Source organism: Phocoena phocoena, chromosome 16, assembly GCF_963924675.1.
Source record: "Phocoena phocoena chromosome 16, mPhoPho1.1, whole genome shotgun sequence".
Lineage (NCBI taxonomy): Eukaryota > Metazoa > Chordata > Mammalia > Artiodactyla > Phocoenidae > Phocoena > Phocoena phocoena.
Window position 1 is genome coordinate 47,264,238 of NC_089234.1, and position 17,559 is coordinate 47,281,796.

General features: G+C 40.9%; 1 protein-coding gene across 1 annotated transcript in view; it reads left to right on the forward strand.

The window, feature by feature from the left end:
- The first annotated feature begins 1,710 nt into the window (after positions 1–1,710).
- The window catches only part of LOC136136029 (FERM and PDZ domain-containing protein 2-like), an 85,811-nt gene continuing 69,962 nt past the window's right edge, over positions 1,711–17,559 (forward strand). The window contains exons 1-2 of the mRNA XM_065893912.1: positions 1,711–1,740; positions 5,916–5,925. Coding sequence (XP_065749984.1) covers positions 1,711–1,740; positions 5,916–5,925 — 40 coding nt within the window. The remainder of the gene's footprint in view (positions 1,741–5,915; positions 5,926–17,559) is intronic.

Sequence of the window (17,559 nt, forward strand, 5' to 3'; positions counted from 1 at the left end):
ACGTTGTGGCAGAAATTCTCGGATTTTTCACCCAAGAGACACATGCCCCCTTTTTCCTTGGTCTCGGGGCCCAAGTTTGTGCATACGTCAGGAAGCTGGTACTCTGGAAAGATGGGCTTGTCTTTCTCTCCAGGGAGAAATCGTGACTGATCAGAGCCAATCACCTTCATCCTCTCCACTTTGGGTTAATGGTGGGCCCATGACTTCATCTAGACAATCATATAAAAGGAGAAGTTGGCAAGGATTCTGAAAAAGTTTCCAAAGAGACCTGAAGGGATAAAGTCCTTTCTTTCCCTTCTGACCTGCTTGGGTCAGGATGTGAAGGCTGGAGCTATAGCAGCCATTCTTCAGTGGGAAGAGAAGAGAAGAAATCCCAAGGCATTCCTGTATTCAGAGGTCAGTGGAAGGAGGGTAGCAGGCACGGAGATTGAGCAAGGTATGAAGAAAGTCAGAGGAATTCATTCTGGAATCCAACAAATCATTTTAAGGAAGTGGGGCTGACCCAGTACTGTTTCAGATCAAGTAAAATGAGTGCTGAGACCTGACCTTGGGCTTGGCAGTCTGAAAAATCGCCTTTTCAGGGCTCTTGGGGGAAAAGCCTGATTGGAGAAGGTTGAGGAGAGGAGAGGTGAGGAAACAGGTTGAGGAGAGCAGAGAGGTGGGTAGATTTGATGTTGGGACCATGAAGGGGGTCTTCTTGGGCGGAGTCTCCTTTCTCAGTAGAGCTTGAGGTTATCAGCTGAGCATAGGGAGAGAGGAAAAGGCTTGCCTGTATCCTGGGAGAGTTGAGGGCAACTCAGCTAAGGAAACATAATGAGATTATCGAGAAATGTGAGAGCCACTTGAGATGTGTGGCCATGAGTGTTGATTAAGACCAGTTAGCACGGGTTTGTGCAATTCTTTAAGCTGGTTCAGCTGCATGGACATAGGGGTACAGGAGGTGGAAAACTGAATTTTACCCAGAATGGGGGCTTCCCAGATAAGTATGAGAGAGGCGGTGGGGGTTGGGGGGGACATGGTGTATGCAACAGCAGCAGACACATGGTGCTTACCGTGCCAGACAGTGGTCTCATTTTTCTAGGCCCTTTACTCGTGTTAACTTGCTTCACTCTCAAACAGACCTATGAGTAGGTACTGTTATCTCCATTTTACACATGAGGAGACACAGCACAGAGAGGGTCAGGAACTTGCCTAAGGTAGCAGAGCCAGTATGTGGTAGAGCCAGGGTTTGGACCCAGGTGGTCTTGGCTCAATAATCTTCCTCTTAACCACTGTGCTGTGTTGGAGCTCTCCCTCCCACGTACATGCAGGTGGCTGATTTTAGTGATGGGCTGTACTAATGGAGATGATGTGACAAGATGCAATGGCTCAGGCAACATATATTGTTTTCTTTCCTACTTAATACTCCAGGGAAAATGTTCTAGGTGGATGGAAGTTGGGGACCCAGCCTGAAGGCCAGGGCACCTGGAACAAAGCCCAGAAGAGGGACACAGAGGCTGGTCAGTATGAACCCTTGGCCTATGGACTTCTCACTCACTGGGGAGAGGTGCCTTCAGAGGAGGGTGGAGTGGGTCTTCTTGCCTGAGTGGGGGGCTTCTGAGGAGTGAATAGGTGACAGCAGAAGGGTAGCTGGGCATCTCGTCGTGTGTCTCAAAGAGGCTCAGGATTTGGAGGGAGGAGGTAAGACAAGTGGTTAGAGGTGCAAGGAAGATGCCTCCTGGACCCTATGGAGGCAGCCAGGTGAGTCAAGGCTACAGGAGGTAGATTCCGGCTAGGGGTTTGGGGATGGGCAGAGCTGCACATCCTTTGCATAATCACCACCTCAGGCAAGATGCAGAACTATTCCATCACTCCAAATATCTCCCTCATGCTATCCCTTTATAATCACTTGTCCCCATCCCTAACCTCTAGCAACCACTAATCTGATTTCCATCTCTATAATTTTGTCATTTCAAGAATGCTGTATATATAGAATCATACTCTATGTGACTACTTGCAATTGGCTTTTCCCACTCAGCATAATGCCCTTGAGATCCATTCGCGTGTTGCTTGTCCCAACGGTTCATTCATTTTTACTGCTGGGTAGGATGCTATGGACCACAGTTTGTTGAACCATTCACATACTGTAGAACATTTTGGTTGTTAACGGTTTCTGACTGTTGTAAATAAACTCAACAAATAATCATGTACATGTTTCTGTGTGGACAGAAGTTTTAATTTCGGTAGGATAAATGCCCAGGGGTTCAGTTACTGGCAAAGATATGTTTAGTTTTTTTAAGAAAGTGCCAAACTCTTTTCCAGGGTGGCTGTGCCATTATTATATTCTCAGCAGTATGAGGGGTCCTGGATTCTGTATAGAATAATATAACTTTATTATTTTAAATTTAATTAATTTGCAATTTATGACAATTTAAACATTGGACATAGCCTTGGAATAAAGCACAAGAGGTATAACTGGGAATCGGTTTTAGTGTTGAATTCTACTTGATTTTACACCCTGCTTTCAAGAACTGTAGGTAAATATGGCTTAGCATGGTTCTTGAAAGTAAAACAATTGAATGTTTAAAGATATGCCAATTCAAAAATGTCAATACTGAATTAGGATTTTTCCTTGCTTTAAAGTGAATGAATGAAATCTTAATAGAGATCATTGTAGGAGGGGATTACTGCTGAGTGCTTACATTGGTAACAAAAAAGGTGAATGCGGTGGTGACTTTAAGCAGACCAGCCCGTGCCTGGGCATCTGTGATTTAGTGCTGCTCTCTGCTCTACCGTGAACCAGCCTCGTGATCAGAGCAGTTCACGTTCTCCTTCTGGGCTTCGGTTTCTTCAGATGTACGTGGTTGACCTGAATAAATTACTAAATAAAAATGACCTGGGTCTAGCTAAAATGCAGATGCCCCTGGCTCTCCCCACTGGGGCGGTGTTGGGAAATTTACATTTCATCAAGTTCCAGTTTAAATCTGATGAGTTGACAAATTTGGGAGAAGCAACACAAGATGGTTGTAAATATAGTAACATGCTTTACTAGCTAGTGTGGGATGCAGGCAGCCTTAAGCAGGAAAAAGATAAATTTTGTAAAACATTATATAATGTTTATTAGTTTTTTAAAAAAGCAATAAAACAAAAAGGGGTACAAGGGGAAAAAAACAGAAATGGACAAAAATTTCCCTGAATAAGTCATAATTAATTACTAAATAATAATAACTCAAAAACTCTCCCCAAAGCAACCACTGTTAAAGTTTCTAGTGATTCCTTCTAGATAAAGAGTATATGTATAATAAAATATATAATACGTAGATTATATACTCTACATATTCTATGTATATTCTATATAATATATAATATGTCTAATAAAAGGTATATAATACTATATATAATATAAATAATATATATTTTATGTTTATACATATTATGCATATATTTACACTAAGAGGAATCATACAGGCCTATTCCACACTTTTTGCTTTTTAAAAGATCTTCTTGGCAAGTGTGGAATGCCAGCACACACAGACCTACCTGCCTCCTTTGCATTGCTGTGTATTTGGTTTTCCACTGTGTGTGAACTACAGTTTATTTATCTGTCCGCTATTGATGGACACTTTGGTGGCTTTTAGTTTTTCACTATTACAAAATATATTGCACTGTTTTATTTGCTTGAGTGAACTTTTGCAAAAATGCTCATGGGATCAATTCCTCGCAGCTGGGTTTGCAAATGACATGTACATTTACAGTTTTAATGAATATCACCAGATGCCCTGCTGAGAGGTTGCACTAACCTACATTCCCACTTCTGGCATATGGGGCTGCTCACCAGCCATGTCCTCACCAAGCCCTGGGTTTCAACAAATTATTTTATTTTTTGGTTAGTATACGAAGTAAAATGCATTCTTTCTCTTTCTAAAAAGTCTCTCCATTTTGAAACTGCCTTTGATTTAAAGGGCTCCCAAGATCAAGTCTTTTACCCCTACCTTTACAGAGCTATGATCACTCTAATTCTTGCTTTTCCCTCTCTCTGCTGGCTCCTATTTTTTTGTGTGTGTGGTATGTGGGCCTCTCACTGTTGTGGCCTCTCCCATTGCGGAGCACAGGCTCCGGACGTGCAAGCTCAACGGCCATGGCTCACGGGCCCAGCCGCTCCGCGGCATGTGGGATCTTCCTGGACCGGGGCACGAACCTGTGTCCCCTGCATCGGCAGGCGGACTCTCAACCACTGCGCCACCAGGGAAGCCCTATGCTAGCTCCTTTTTGAACGTAAGTACCAGAGAGTGTGAGAATTCCTTTTCCCTTTTCTCCAACTACAGTGCTCCTTTAAAAAAAAAAACAAAAAGGACATTTTATTGAGGACTGATTGACATACAAAGAGCAGTATATATTTAATGTGTACAGCTGGAAGAGTATGGAGATCATTATACACCCGTGCAACTATCACCACAATCTATGCCATAAACATATCCATCACCTCCAAAAGTTTCCTCCTGTCCCACTGTTATTATTATCATTATTATTATGTGCACATAAGTGATGATTACAATCACATTCCTCTTGCCTTCCCACTGGCAGCTCCAGGCCATTATTTCTCATGTTCTTGCACATTTCTCTGTCCTTTCGTGCAGGTCCAAAGGTCATGGAGAACGGTGGAGTTAATGAAACTAAGGCTCAGCTCTTGGCCAGCCCCCTGGTTCCTTGCAGGTCTCTTTCTTTTGATTGTACCAGGAGATAAAGTGACATCGTTGTCAAAGCCCCAGCTGAGCTGCAATCCCATTGCCTTCAGTGGCACCTAATCCAGTTGAGCTCTTACAGGCTTTCTCGGATCACTGGCTTTGAGGACTCAGGCTGCTGGGGTGGCTCTGCCTGCTAACAGGCCAGAGGCTGCACAGGGCTCAGGGCACGAGAGTAAGCCGCAGGAAAGAGAAGGGCCCTTGTTGACTCATGTGCTGGGCCGCCAAGCGCTTAGTAACAAACAGTAAACAAAGGCAGCGGTACGGGCGACAGAGGCAGCTCAGCCGAGAGACGAGATCCCCGCTCCTGTTGGAAAGTGGTCCATGATGAAGGCCTAGACCAGGTCACGGAGACTTTTTGGAGGCAGCCTTTGACACAGGACGCAGGTACTCCTTGGCATCCTTCACTTTTCTGCTATCAAACTGGATCAAGGGAAGGGCAAACCCATTCACTGGATCTGGGTACTGGGAATAAGGATAACTCAGCTGGGCTAGGTCTTGTGTTAAAGGCTCTTTGCAGTGTTGTTTGGAGTATTATGCATTCCAGGCTACTGGTAGGGACTGATTCAGACAGTGCATTTGTTTTTAATGAGTAAAGAATGGGCTCAACAGAGAGAACTTGGAGTTTAGAGTCAGACCAACCCTTGTTTGAATCACTGCTTTGCTATTCAGCATCTGTTCAAACTCATACAAATGCTATACTTTTCCTGAGACTCAGTTTCCTCACCTGTTAAATGTGATAATAGTACACACATTGCAGAAGGCACTTAGCACATGCTTGGAGCATAAGAGTAGCCCGATAAATGATAGCTGTCACTATCTTTCAGGAATGAGTGTTTTGGTTATTCCTTACAGGAAGTCAGTGGTTTAAGATAGAGTCTCAAGCCATGTCTAGTTGACTTTCAGAAAACAATGAAACAAAGAAAAAAATGTCAATGATTCATCTAGTTTTATATGCATGCTTAAAGGAAAGAAAAGACTCAGTTGAGTTTTTTTGACACTTTAAACAGCCTTTTTTTTTTAAAGCAGTAATTGAATTCAGAGATGAATATCTGCTGGCTAAATCCTGTGATTTGCTATTGGCTATTAGCTGAAACTAATCAATTAGTTTATCAATTCAAAAAGCACTTACTAGGTGTCTCCTGTGTGCCAGGCCAGGTTCTAGGTGTTGCGGACACCTTTCTCTGCTCACAGGATCTTCCAGGTGAGTGGGGGAGACAGCGAGGTGAACCTGCACAGCAGCTTGTGGTGGTAGCAAGAGCTGGAGTGGCGCAGGCTCCTGGAAGAGGTGCTGTCTGAGCACTGTTCGAATGCTACGGGGGAACTAGTGGGTGATGGGAGGGGAGGAGTTGGGGAAAGGCATCCTAGGCAAAGTAAAGCACGTGCAAAGGCCCAGTGGCATGAATAAGTAAAGCACATTCTAGGAACAGCTGGCAGTTTGGAATAACTTGAGTGAAGTGCGAGTGTTGGGCATCTGACAAGAGAGGAGTTTGCAGAGGTGAACAGAGCAGATCAAGGAAGGCCTTCTATAGCTTGTCTTTTGTTCAGAAGTTCCTGCAGAGCCACTGATAATTTTAATGAGGGGGATGTCGTGATTGCATTTAAATATCAGAAAGATGATTCTGGTAGTAATATGGGTATGGGATTGGAGAGAGCGAGCCTGGAATAATGATGGATGGCCTAAATTTAAGGAAACGATAGTGGGGATGTTGAGAACCTCCAAGCAAGTGCTGCCAACACTGTGAAAAAAACCAAACATGCACAGATATATACGTAAGTTTGTTATAAACATTATCGATGTGATGAATGTGTATTGCACAATTTACAAGCAATAAAGTATACAATGCTCTTTGTTGCCAATTCTGTATAGCCAAGTGATCCACATGGAATGTATTCATTGGTTTTTGCCGAACTCTTGTATCCTTAGTCAGCCTATGTTTGCAATTGACCAATGAGTATAGTTCCAACACTGACTGATATGTTTGTTTACGTTGCCAAGGAAGAAGAAAGGTAAGCAATGAAGGCGAATATGTTAACTCCACTCATCTGTCAATGACATGAGTGATTTTTGTGCTGAATTGGACAATAGTTTTAATTCTGGAAGAACATTTCCTCAAATTTTGTTCTATTTACAATGTAATAACTGCAGACATGACACACTTTTAGCTTTAATCTGCGTTGTTAACATTTTCTTTATCATTTTCATAAGTCTTGTTGACTGAAAAGAAAAAAGAAGCACAGCCTAAAAGTTGAGAATTATATTTTATTTGAGGACATTACTGAGGACTGTAGCCTGGGAAGGCAGCCTCTCAGATAGCTCTGAGGGACTGTTCCAAAGAGGTAAAGGAAGAGCCAGTATACATAGGAGTTTTTGCTGATAAGAAAAAAAAAAAAAAACACATGCAGTTGAACATCAAAAGATTACTGCTGGGGTTTCTGGTGGTGCAGTGGTTGAGAGTCTGCCTTCCGATGCAGGGGACATGGGTTCGTGCCCCGGTCCGGGAAGATCCCACATGCCACGGAGAGGCTGGGCCCGTGAGCCATGGCCGCTGAGCCTGCGCGTCCGGAGCCTGTGCTCCGCAACGGGAGAGGCCACAACAGTGAGAGGCCCGTGTACTGCAAAAAAAAAAAAAAAAAAAAAGATTACTGCTAAACACAAAAAACAGACATCTCAAGTGAATGATTTTAGTGCCTTCCTGTGTATGGGAAGATGCAGGAGTCTGGGTTCATAGAAATAATTCCTTTGATATGCATCTTAACTAACTTGGGCCAGTATCCTGTTTTTCTCTGTCCTGAATTCCCCTCTGCGGGACCCACCATTGGGGTGGTGGCAGTGGCAGGCAACATTCACTGTTTACTGGGTTTTTTTTTTTTGTCCACAGTCTAGACAATCAACAAAACAACAAACCAAGCCCTGATTTGTAGTTTTTGCCAATTTCTTTGGTGTAAATACTCCCACTATGGCCACTTCTAAGTTCCCAATGTGATATCTCTGAACACAAAGTTGGAAGTGATATGCACCAGTACACCACTGTATCAGTATATAATTTCTACCATATACATGGAATTGATTTAAATAAGCTCAAGAGCATAGACAACATAATATATATAGTAATATAATCAGGAAAGTGAATTTGAGTATATTATCAATATAATTTATTTAATTAGAAGTTTCTATAAATTAATTTTTGTAATAGCTGTGTTTAACAACCAGCTTGCAGAATTTCTGGAGATTTAATAATTAGTTCTTACCAGTCAGTAGGAACCTTCTTTAGCACACCACAGGATCCAAGAAAGTTTTAAAGAAGCAGAATCCATGGGGATAGGAATATGATTAGTGGGGATGGGAGAAGGGGAGACAAAGAAAGGAATTAAGAAGAATACCTGTTTCTCTCTATGGACAAATACATCACTCATCAAGAAAGGAAATATAGGAATGGATTCAGGTGTGCAAGTCAATGCTGGACTCTTTGAAAAGACCAGTATGGAAAGATGACTATGATTTAAAGACAAAACAGAGAAGGATGAGGGAAGTTTGCAGCCTTCAAGAGATGTCACTGGACTTCTTCTGATGCCTGGAGACATTGTGCTCACTCCCCTGGTGGGGTCCTATTCTTTGAATTCCCAGCATCTAACCCCCTAGGTCTGGCTTATCAGCACTCAATGGAATTTATTTTGGCTAAGTCATTGTGCATTAATCCTTTTATTTTTAAAATAATGTTTACTTTGCCCTGCTATAAAATGAATGCAATGCTACTCTCTACAACGTGTTTTTAGCCTAAAACTATCTGGAAAGCAATGCAAACCTTCCCGGAGAGACTCCTGGGTGCTGTCCCTTGCCCATTCTGCCTCTTCATCCGTCTTGCTCATTGGACTTGAGGTTATGGAGGAAGGAGAGGGCTGGTTCAGAAGGACCTGCTGAACTAAGGAAGTGCTCTTGGTGGGCCAGAGAAGTGTAGGCAGGGCACACAGCATGTATGGGAGCATGAATGAAAACAGCCCTGTTGACCATTTCTCCCCCTCTCAATCCCCCTAGTCTCTGGCCCTGGTCATTGCCCCTGCCCCACCCCTTTCATCCCCTTTTGCAGGTCCCTTCCACCCACAGCTTTTTTTTTTTTTTTTTTTTTTTTTGCGGTACGCGGGCCTCTCACTGTTGTGGCCTCTCCCGTTGCGGAGCACAGGCTCCGGAAGCGCAGACTCAGCGGCCATGGCTCACGGGCCCAGCCGCTCCGAGGCATGTGGGATCTTCCCGGACCGGGGCACGAACCCGTATCCCCTGCATCGGCAGGCGGACTCTCAACCACTGTGCCACCAGGGAAGCCCAGATTTGTGTTTTAGGAAGAGGTCTCCACAGAATGGAGAATGGATTGGGGCAGTGGTAAGCGGAAACCATTTGGGAGAATATAGTTGTCATTTAGGTGGGAGATGCCGGTAGCTAAGGCCAGCCTGTGCAGTGGAGCTGCGGAGAAATGGATGCATCTGAGAGAGGTTTTGGAGGTAATGATTAAGAGGATGGGGAGTTGAGGGACAGGAGAGAAGAGTGATGCTTGAAGGTTTGGCTTGAGTAGCTGGGTAGGTGGTCATGCCATTTTTTTGGATATGGAGTTGGAGGAAGAGGCATTGGGGGGAAGATGATTTCAGTCTTGAGCATCTGAGTGGGATTGTCTAGTAGGCAGCAGGGAGCGACAAAAAGGAGCTCAGGAGAGAAGTCTGAACTGGAGGCACGACTGGAAGTGGTGAGTTGACAGTTGGTAACTTTAAAGTATGTAGAGTGATTTGAGGAGAGAGGCCAGGGCAGGAAGAACCCTGAGGCCCACTGGCATTCGGTATTTCGGTATATTCATTGTTACACATGACGCTATGGCCAATCTCTTTGAGTATATACATGTCAATTATATTCTTAGTGTAAATTCCCAGAAGAGGAATAACTTGCCAGGAGAGATGGACATCCCCTGGTTCCTGATAGGTATTGCCAGATTGCTTCATAAATCAGCAGTCTCGGGTCAGGTCTCTGGGCGGAACAGTTTCATTGCAACCTCACAAGCACTGAGTGTGCTCAGCACTGAAGCCAACTTGATGGATGAAAAATGGGCCTCCTGACTGTTTCCATTTGAGTCTCCTTGATTACCTGTAGGGGTGGACAGTGTTCTGTATGCTTTAATAATGAGTTGCAGTTTCTTTTATGATTTTTCTTAATATCACTTCTGCTTATCTATTGGTATTGGGACGACAGAAATAGTCACTTTCAGCTTGACCTTCATCCCTTTTCCCAGCTCACTGTATTGCACTTTATAGATGTCACAGTGGGAAACAGCTTCTGAACTCAAGAGCCTAGAGAGGGAAACTGGTGACTGAAACCCAGGCAAGGAGCTTGCGACTGTAGCTCTCTCCCTGAAACCACTTGGAATGTCTTGTGAGGAAAAACCCTCACTTCTTCAGCCCTCCGCTGTTCTCAGATGTTTCCTTTTTGGTCTAAAGCAAGGTCTCTTGGAACAGTTAAGCCTGGTAGAGATAGTTAAGGACCATTTATTTTCCAGTAGTTATGTTTAATGATATGTTCTCGATGGATAAATTCAGCTGAAGGATATAGCTTCACCCCCGGTGGAACATTTTGTGGGGTTTGTGACAGGGTGAGCCACCTCTCAACTTGCACGAGATCGGGAGCCCACCAAGATCCCTGCCCTGCTTGAGTCCCCTCTACCAGAGGTTGATCTCCTAGCTGTGGCTGCAAGATGAGAGGAGATTAAGGTCTCTGTAAATAGGGGCCTTCCCAGGCTTATCTGGCTCCTGGACCCCTCGCCAGCTGGTATTCACAGATCATAGCCCCCAACACACTTACCTGTGTTTCACATTTGCCCTCTGCCACAGGGTGATGCAACCAGCAGAAGGAATGTACTCTTTGTCTTTGGTTGTCAGGGAGAAATGTTTGAGCTGAGATGTAAAGCCTTGTTCCATTTTACAACCAAAGTGAATGTCTGGAGAACTAGGACCAGACACCTGGCTTGTTAATGCCTACTCCAGGAACTTTAAGTTTCAATATTTATTTTATTTCATATATTTTAAATTTAATTTAGTTTTATTTTACTATTTTATTTTACTTTATTTTATTTTAATAGACTTTCCTGTTAGAGCACTCAGCATAGTGCCCTTGAGATCCATTCAAGTTGTTGCAGGTATCAACAGTTTGCTTTTCATTGCTGAGCAGTATTCCACGGTATAGCTATACTACAATTTGTTTAACCATTTACCAGATGAAGGACATTTCGGTTGTTAACAGTTTTTTTTCTCTGCAACTTCACTACCATTTGGTATGATGGCTTTTTTTCCTCTTCTAATAGGTGGGTAGTGATATCTCCTCAGAGTCTTCATTTTCTTTCCTCTTGTGGCTAGTGATGTTGAACATTTTTTCATGTGCTTATTTACCATGTGTATAACTGCTTCAGTAAAATGTTTCTTCCTGTCTTTTGCCCACTGAAGTTCCTTAAAAATAGACTTTATTTTCTAGTTTTAGGCTCACATAAACCTGAGCAGAAGGTGCAGAGATTTCGCATATGCTCCCTGCCCCGACTTATGTATAGGCTTCCCCATTATCAACATTCCCCACCACAGTGGTATATTTGTTACAACTGATCAACCTTCATTGACACATCATCACCCAAAGCCCATAGTTTACATTAGGAGTCACTTGGTGTTACACATTCCATAGGTTTGAAGAGATGTAAAATGACATGTGTCCACCATTACAGTATCATACAGAATAGTTTCACTGCCCCGAACATCCTCTGTGGTCCACCTATTCATCCCACTCTCCTCCCTAACCCTTGGCAACCACTGATCTTTTTACTGTCTCCGTAGTTTTGCCTTTTCCAGAATGTCATATAGTTGGGATCATACTGTATGTAACCTTTTCAGATTGTTTTTTTCCACTTAGTAATATGCATTTAAGTTTCCTCCACATCTTTTAATGGTTTGATAGCTCATTTCTACTTAGCCCTGAATAATATTCCAGTGTCTGGAAATACCACAGTTTATTTATCCACTCACCTACTGAAGGACATCTTGGTTGCATTCAGGTTTTAGCAATTAGAGATAAAGCTATCATAAACATTCGTGTGCAGGTTTTTGTATGAACATAAGTTTTCATCTCCTTTGGGTAAATACCAAGGACTACAATTGCTGGTCGTATAGTAAGAGTATGTTTAGTTTTGCAGGAAGTTGCCAAACTGACTTCCAAAGTAGCTGCACCATTTTGCATTCCCACCAGCAATGAATGAGAATTGCTGTTGCTCCACATCTTTGTCAGCATTTGGTGCTGTCAGTGTTCCGGATTTTGGTCATTCTAACATCATTCTGAATGCTGTGTTGTGATGCACGTACACATTAAGGATTGTTATGTCTTCTTGGAGTATTAACTCCTTTATTATTATGTAATGTCCTCTTAAATTCCTGGTATGATAATTTCAAGATCTCTGTCGTATCTGACCTGGTTCTGTCATTTGCTTTATTTCTTCAGACTGTGTTTTTTCCTTGCTTTTCTACATACTTGTAATTTTTTGTTGAAACCCAGACATGATGTATTGGGTAATAATTGAGATACATAAGCCATTAGTGTGAGCACTTGTGTTTATCTGGCCAAGATTCACACTGTGTTTACTATTTACTGTAGCTGTAGGTGTCTGAGGCTTCAACTTCTTCTAGTATCTTTGCTTTTGTCTCCCCTGTTGTCTTTGGATGTCTCTAAAAACTCCTTCTTAAATAGAATCCTTGCAGTTCTTTTCACTGTCATCCTCTGTTATTATACGGGAGTCCTGTTGATGTGGTGGTGACGTGTGGGGAAAAACTTGTGTTCTATAATCCTATGATTAGGTCTCAGTCTCTTAGTAAGTCTGTTGTTCCCTTGGGCTGTGACCTTCACACATTCTTCTTAGCTTCCTTCTCCCTTGTGGTGAGATAGGAAGGCTAGAGGCACTGGATTTGGGTATTTCCCTTCCCTTCCCTTATCTTGGTTAGACTCTGGTAAAGTAGTTTCCCTTAATGGGGAGATCAGAATGCTCTTGGCTTATTTCAAAATGGTTATGTTTTTTCTTCCCCTGCTGGAAAGCATGAGGGGATTTTCTCATATCTGCCACAAAAACCTGCTGGGACTCCTGGAGATAAAACTCATGAAAGTGTGGGGTCCCTCTAAGACTGGGCCCTGCAAAATTTGTAACTGTTAAGCTAGTCTACCCTCAGCCTCTGCAGCTTGTCAGTTACCGTCTGTTTTCCTTCCTGGTACTGACTCCAGCCACTTACTTTTTTTCTAATTGTGAGAATGGGAGTGATGACTTCCAAACTCTTCACAGACTGGAGCGGAAACTGGAAGTCTGCCTGTTGCATATTTTAAGACTTAATTCATGTAAATGCCATACCAAACTTTTTTTTTTTTTTAATGTAGTCCAATATACCATTTGTCTTTCATGGATTTTGAATTTTTTTTTATCTTGCTTAAGAAGGCTTTCACCATTTCATTTATAAATAAAATAAACATTATTATATCCTAAATCTCTCTCTCCCTCTCCCTTTCCTCCTCTCCTTTCTCTCTCTGTCTCTCCTATATAGATACATAATATTTAGTACTTTAATTAATCCTAAATTTTGTGTGCAGTGTGAAGTAGGAATTTGAATTTATTTTTGCCAAGTGAACAACAATTGTCCCAATATCATTCATTAGTCAATGCTTTTTCCTCACTGATTTAAATTACTAAATTTTTTATTCAATTTGATCTATTTCTATTTTATATTCTATTTCGTTAGTCTGTTCATATGCGAATGCCACACTATTTTATTCATAGGGGTTTTATAATATGACTATTTTTTGTTTTAACACCGGGTAAAAAGTCTTCACAGCTTCTTCATTTGTACTTTCAGCTTCACCAGAGAGCCTAGCATTGTGGAAAACATACCAGGTCTTGAAGCCACTAAACCAGCCATTGTGAATGTTAAAGGATAACAGACTTGAAATATTTTAGCTTTAATAAAAAGGTCTTTATATGTTGCCAAGGATTTTTCTTTAATTGTGGAGAAGTTTTCCCCTGATGACTTCTGTGTTTGATCTTTGGTCTTTCCATTGCCTTTATTATTCTTACTTCTCATCTTCATTTAGAGTTTTTTGAACTAGCAATCAATTGTTCCAGCTAGATAACTTTCTTTTATTTTTACACTGTCTCCAATTTGTGCAACAGTGTTGATGCCCTTGATTCAGTAGCTCAAGGGATGTCCTATGTTCTTCCATTTTTAAAACATGCTTTAGAATTTCATGCTTTTCTTTCATTGTTAAAACTTGTCTTCTCTTACACTTGCCAGAATAAATTATGTCACAGCACGGTTCTGTGGCACTTTCAAACCACTTTGCATACTTAATATTTGGAATCCAACATTTAGCTAATGGTGCACAAAGATCAGAGAAAATTTCAAGACAGAATACTTCCAAAGCAGAGTAAAAGAACACACTGAGTGAGGATGAAGTACAGGAAATGAATGGGGAAATGAGTTCCGTAGCCTATTGCCTTGCTGAATTCAGCTCTGTTACTTGGTGTTCATTTGTTACTACCTGGTGCAAAACACCTCTGTTCTAGGAAGAAGACTAATTAAGTGTTTACCAACGTTATTTCCATATTATATTGACTTCATTTCCCCTATTTACCAATCATGTAATTTTATAATAGAAACATGTTTGTTGATCATAGATTTATTAAAAGAAATATGTTAATGTTATTGTTCATCTTCAGTATCCTTATTATTTTATTTGAATAATTAATTTCTAAGAAAAATATGTTATCATCTCTTCCTAAGATTGTCAGTTTGTAAATTTCTCCTTGTAACTATGTCAGTTTTTTCTTTATAGACTTTATGGTTGTATTTTTGGTGCATTTAAGTTCATGATCGGTATTTTTTTTTTTTTGAGGATTTTCTTGGTCATTATTTTGACAAAAATTTAACTTTTGTCTTTTATTAATATTGCTATGCTAGCTTTCTTTTGGTTAGTGCTTCCATATCACTCCTATCCTTAATTCTGTCTTTTCAATTTTTCTGTTATTCTGTTTTAGAGGGCTTCTTTTAAACAACTCTAGCAGGATTTTCTTTTTCCCTCTAATATGATGAACTCAGCTTTTTAAAAAAGCTTGTTATTGACATTAAAGATACATAAAGTACACAAATCATAAGTGCACATCTTGATGAATTTTCACAAACTGAACACACCTGCATAACCAGCACGCAGATCAATAAACAGAATATTACCAGCATGACAGAAGCCTTACTTGTACCCTCTCCACCACTCCCCCTTGACTAAGGGTAACCTCTATCCTGACTTCTAACAGGAAAGGTTAGTTTTACCTCTTTTTTTTTTAAATCTATATACATTGAATCAAACAGAATATACTCTTGTGCATGGCTTATTTTGCTCACTATTCTATTTATGAGATGCATTTAATTGTAGTTTGTTCTGTCTCATTGCTGTAGAGTATTTTAAATTTATTTGTCTGTCCTACTGTTTATAGGCATTTGAGTAGTTTCCAGTTTGGCGACACTCTGAATAGTGTTGCTATGTCCATTCACTACTTGCCTTTTGTGGACATGTATATATGAAGAGTAGAAATTTGGGGTCATGGAGTAGGCATATGCTTAGCTTTTGTGGATACTGCCAGGTAGTTTTTTAAAGTCGTACTAATTTACACTTCTGCCAATGAGATATGAGAGTCCCAGTTATTCTATATCTTCACCAGGTCGTGGTACTTTATGTCTTTTTCATTTCAGTCCTTCTGATGGGTGTATAATGGTATCTCATTGTGATTCTAATTGGAATTCCCAGATGATTGATAAAGTTGAGCACATTTTTTATATGTTTGTTGGCCACTTGAGTATTCTTTTTTGTGATGTGCTTGTTCAAGTTTTTGTCCATTTTTTCCTATCGCATCTGTTCTTTTAAAATTGATTTGTGGTAGTTTTTAAAATATTGATACATTCTAGATAAAAGTTCTTTTTTTGATATATGTATTCCAGATATCATCTCCCCCTCTGGGTTATCATTCTACTCTTTAATGGTAATGGTGTCTTTTGCTAAACAGATTAAATCCAGCCTTTTAGTGGGTACATTTAATCTTTTTACATTTATTGATTTCTGATATATTATTAACGTGTTTGATCTTATTTTGTGTGATTTATTTATCATTATTTTTCTTTGTTTTTCCTTTTTCTACTTTCTGTTGGATTAATACACTTTTTAGTATTCTTTTTATAATCTGCTGATTTGGAAACTATAGATTGGATTTCTGTGTTTTTTTTTTTTTTTTTGGCTGCACCAGGCGGCTTGTAGTGTTTTAGTTCCCGACCAGGGATTGAACCCTGGCCACCTCAGTGAAAGCACTGAGTCTTAACCACTGGACTGCCAGGGAATTCTCTGGATTTCTACCTTTGAGATGAGTGCCCTAAAATTTTTTGGCTTATATGCTACTGTTAAGATATAATTTCCAAGACTAGTGTAATTGCTTTATAGATAAATTATCTTTATGAATGATAACATATAGACTTTCTCTTTGTCTTTGATGTTGTGTGGTGTTACTGCAGTGTGTCTAGGTGTGAATTTATTTTGATTTATCCTGTTCATTACTTGAATGTACTTTGTACCTAAGGACTCCCATTTCTTTAACTATGGACAGCCCTCAGCAATTCATTTATTTCTTCAAATCCTCCTTCTCTCTTCTCCCTCCATTCTCTTCTGGAACTTACACTAGAAGGATGCTGGAGCCTTTCAATTGTACCATCTACCCTGCTGCCAGAGTGATCTTTCACAAGTATGAATTCTATCAGTTGGTCACATGCTTGCAACTCTCTGTGCTGGACATTTTCCTAACCACCCTCTCGTCTTTCCAGCTCTTCCATTGCTTATGCAATCAATTTTTTGTATTAACTTTTTTCCTTTTGAAAAACCTAATTTCTGTTATCCTGGATGAACCCTGACAGATGTACTCTTCATTAATTTACCATTTTGTTCAGAAAAATTCCAAATGCCTTACCATGGCCTGAACCTTCTCTATGATGTGACCTCTGTTTACCTCCTCAATCTCATCTTGTTCCATTCTACCTCTCCTTCATTGTACACTAGCCATATTAACCTTCTGTACAGAAAGGACAACATAGCAGGACTGATTGCTATTCTTTGAAAAGCCTGCTTAAAAGGTTGGCCCTTGGCTGATGTCTGGGAGTTTGGTTTTCGGGAGAGTCTCCATCACCCTAACTGATAAGAGGCATTATCTGTGCCTAGATGGTGCAAATAATATGGTTTATGCTGAATACATACTTTCCTTCTGGGACTCTGAAATTTTGGTGCATACTAGGCAGAGGGTGCATATGTGGTCAGCCCCCAATAAAAACGCTGGGTAATGAGCTTTCCTGGTAGACAATATTTCACTTATGTTGTTACAACACATTGTTGGGGGAATTGATAAGCACATCCTCTGTAACTTGACTGGAAGAGGACTCTGGAAACCTGTGCCTTGTTTTCCCAGGATTTGCCATATCTACCTTTTGTTCTTACTGATTTTGCTTTGTATTCTTTCTCTGTATTAAATAATAACATGACTAGGACTATAAACTGAGTCTTTTGAGTCCTCCTAGTGAATCATGGAACCTGGGGGCAGTCTTGGGAACATCACCCAGCACACACCTTATAGATCTGTGGAGGAACGAGACATTGTGTAGCAATGTTTTTTTTCTTTTTTTTTTTTTTGCCACACAGCATGTGGGATCTTAGTTCCCCGACCAGGGATGGAATCCATGTCCCCTGCATTGGAAGCATGGA